The 3308-nt window shown below is 35.7% G+C and overlaps 2 protein-coding genes across 2 annotated transcripts in view; both read right to left on the reverse strand.

Moving 5' to 3' along the window:
- Positions 1-744, reverse strand: part of LOC107570801 (pyruvate kinase PKM-like) — an 8479-nt gene extending 7735 nt beyond the window's left edge. The window contains exon 1 of the mRNA XM_016257066.1: positions 675-744. Coding sequence (XP_016112552.1) covers positions 675-681 — 7 coding nt within the window. The 5' untranslated portion in view covers positions 682-744. The remainder of the gene's footprint in view (positions 1-674) is intronic.
- Positions 1-3308, reverse strand: part of LOC107570799 (complexin-3-like) — an 18525-nt gene that overhangs the window by 2016 nt on the left and 13201 nt on the right. The window lies entirely within an intron of this gene.

Here is a 3308-nt window from a genome sequence, read left to right on the forward strand (position 1 = left end):
CACGCACACACACACACACACACACACACTAGATGTAAATACAACATCATACTGACAGAGATTCCGTTCAATTGTGATTCTGCTCTGCACTAAATGATGACTGTCCATGAAGTCTGCCTTAAGTTTAATTAGATGTACACATAATTCATAATTACTGTACAAGAGCAAGGAACTGAGCAAGGAACAATTTACAGAAAACTACAAATATTCACCTGTATTTTAATTAGAAATGTGCATAAAACAGTGCAAAAGTCCAAAATGTATCTTAACATCAAATATATATTTTAATTCAATATTAAACTCATTTTAAAATACAAATTTTATCATTTTATTAATTATAATCTTAAATATTTTAAAAGAAAAAATAATTATAAAACATTTTTAAATAAAATGAATAATTTTATAATCAAAATGACATGCAATGTCTTTTAATATATCATTTTTACTGTACCTATTGACAATTAAGTGGTTAACAGGTCTCACTATAGCAGTTTTTCATGTTTATTCCATTAAAATGACTGACTAACACTTCTACAGCTGAGATCAGGACTCTGTCAAAGCATCAGCCGAGCAAAGATCCATCATGACGAAGCATTTACACAGAATCCTTCATCAGGTCTAGACTGAGTGCAGCTCAGCATCAATCATCAGTTCTGATGTGTGCTCATACTCACCTCCCATCCTGACAGATCCACTGCGCTCGAGTCACTGCACACTCTCACGGTCTCTCACACACGCTTTATCTAGATGTAAATACAACATCATACTGACAGAGATTCCGTTCAATTGTGATTCTGCTCTGCACTAAATGATGACTGTCCATGAAGTCTGCCTTAAGTTTAATTAGATGTACACATAATTCATAATTACTGTACAAGAGCAAGGAACTGAGCAAGGAACAATTTACAGAAAACTACAAATATTCACCTGTATTTTAATTAGAAATGTGCATAAAACAGTGCAAAAGTCCAAAATTTATCTTAACATCAAATATATATTTTAATTCAATATTAAACTCATTTTAAAATACAAATTTTATCATTTTATTAATTATAATCTTAAATATTTTAAAAGAAAAAATAATTAAAACATTTTTAAATAAAATGAATAATTTTAGAATCAAAATGACATGCAATGTCTTTTAATATATCATTTTTACTGTACCTATTGACAATTAAGTGGTTAACAGGTCTCACTATAGCAGTTTTTCATGTTTATTCCATTAAAATGACTGACTAACACTTCTACAGCTGAGATCAGGACTCTGTCAAAGCATCAGCCGAGCAAAGATCCATCATGACGAAGCATTTACACAGAATCCTTCATCAGGTCTAGACTGAGTGCAGCTCAGCATCAATCATCAGTTCTGATGTGTGCTCATACTCACCTCCCATCCTGACAGATCCACTGCGCTCGAGTCACTGCACACTCTCACGGTCTCTCACACACGCTTTATCCTCAGTCTCACATTCAGATCCGGGCGTTCAGGTCTAGTTCAGGTCAGTGCTTATTTGCACATCAGCCCAGATTCTAAAAATGACCATCCAGACTTTGTCCTTACTAAAGATATCCACACAGAAACAAACAAACCTGACTGTTCACTGAACACAAACACCTAATGCTGAGACAAGCATCTGCTTCATCAATCACAAAGAGATCATAAAATGATCAAAAACCTTCTCAGCCGAGGAATTAAAAATATAAACGTCTCTTCCTGCACTGAACAAAATTTGATCTGAATAACGACTCAGGTGTCTTCTGTAGAGCTGCTTATTTGTTTAATAATCGATGAATTTTACAACACTGACACTGTCACTGAGGATTGGACACAAAGTGGGACATGTCTCCTAATAATGACTGAATTCAGGTGTTTGAAAATGCGACAGATGTATAAATTCACCTAGCCATGCCGTCTGCATTTCGATTTCTGAAGAGCTCAGTGAATTTACCGTTTTTTACGATCGCTATTTTTTCAATACTTTTAACAATTTTCCTAAACTCTTAACACACAATCTTTCCTAGAAGAGTGGAAGCTGTTATAGCTGCAACGGTGGACCGACTCTATATCAACTTCCATCTTTCCGTATTTTCACTGTTATTCAGTAGGAGGCGCTGTTACACATCTTCTGACAGAGTAATGAATCCTTGGATCAAAACACGGGTGAAGAAGAAGCAGAATCACGTGTAATCAGATGCATATGTAAAATAACACGATCATAAAGCATTAAACAGCATGTAAATCAAAACTGCATAAAGTTACCGAATGAACTGTTGACTCAAGAAGTGGTTTAGGACTGTTTTTGGGGGTGTTGATGGAAGCGGTCTGCTGCATCCATGTTTTGATCGTCGTTCTGAATCCAAATCCAGACGTAGTCTTTTACAAAAACGTGATTTTCTCAGCTTTTTGTTCAAAATTTTACTTTTTTCATTAAATTTACCCACATTTAAGTGTTGATTTAAAAAGAATGCATGAAGCTAGAATAAAACAGTTTGTTTAGTTTAAAAGCAGAGTTTCTGTTCTTTCTTCGGACATATTGCATGTTCAGATAATATTCTGGGGGCCGAGAAAATTATCAATAAGTGGCTGGCAACTTTGTTTTGAAAACGCTGGCGGGGAAAGAGTTAAAAACGTCAAAAAATCCTTCTGTCATCATTTACTCAACCAGACTCTTTCCTGTGGAACACAAAAGATGATATTTTGAAGGATGTTGACTTTGTTGACTTTTTTGTCCGTACATTGACAACCCAAACATTCTTCAAAATATCTTCTTTTATGTTCCACAGAAGAAAGTCATGGAGGTTTGGGAGGAACATGAGGGCGATGATGAAAATGATGAGTTTTCATTTCTGCTTGTACTGTTTGTGCTGAAGGTCTTTATCTCTGTCAGAGGCGTATCTGTACAGAGCAACAGTAATAAAGCCGGTGTGTTTGCAGTGACTAAGGCAGGTAGTAAATCAGTAGCTAGTGGACAAACAAACCTTTGAGCAGAAAGAGTCGCTTTGAGACCAAAACACTGGAGACCAAAGCACCACACAGATTCGCTGGAATAAAAACAATAATGTGGTTTTATTTTGACTAAAATGATTAGCTAAAATAACTGAGATATATCAGACTAACTAACTGAGATCTGGAGGAGCATCACTGCATGTAGTTTTTATGACTGAATTCACTCGTTCATGGACCCTGAGACAAATATCTGAACTCTGGACAGGCGAGGAACAGTTATGTAAGAAGTTCTTCCAGGAGAGTTTTATCTCAGTGCCCGACTATCAACATTTAACCCGTATTTGATGTTTGCCGAGGCTGA

The sequence above is a fragment of the Sinocyclocheilus grahami genome, unplaced genomic scaffold, assembly GCF_001515645.1.
Source record: "Sinocyclocheilus grahami isolate Dianchi unplaced genomic scaffold, SAMN03320097.WGS_v1.1 scaffold1507.1, whole genome shotgun sequence".
NCBI lineage: Eukaryota > Metazoa > Chordata > Actinopteri > Cypriniformes > Cyprinidae > Sinocyclocheilus > Sinocyclocheilus grahami.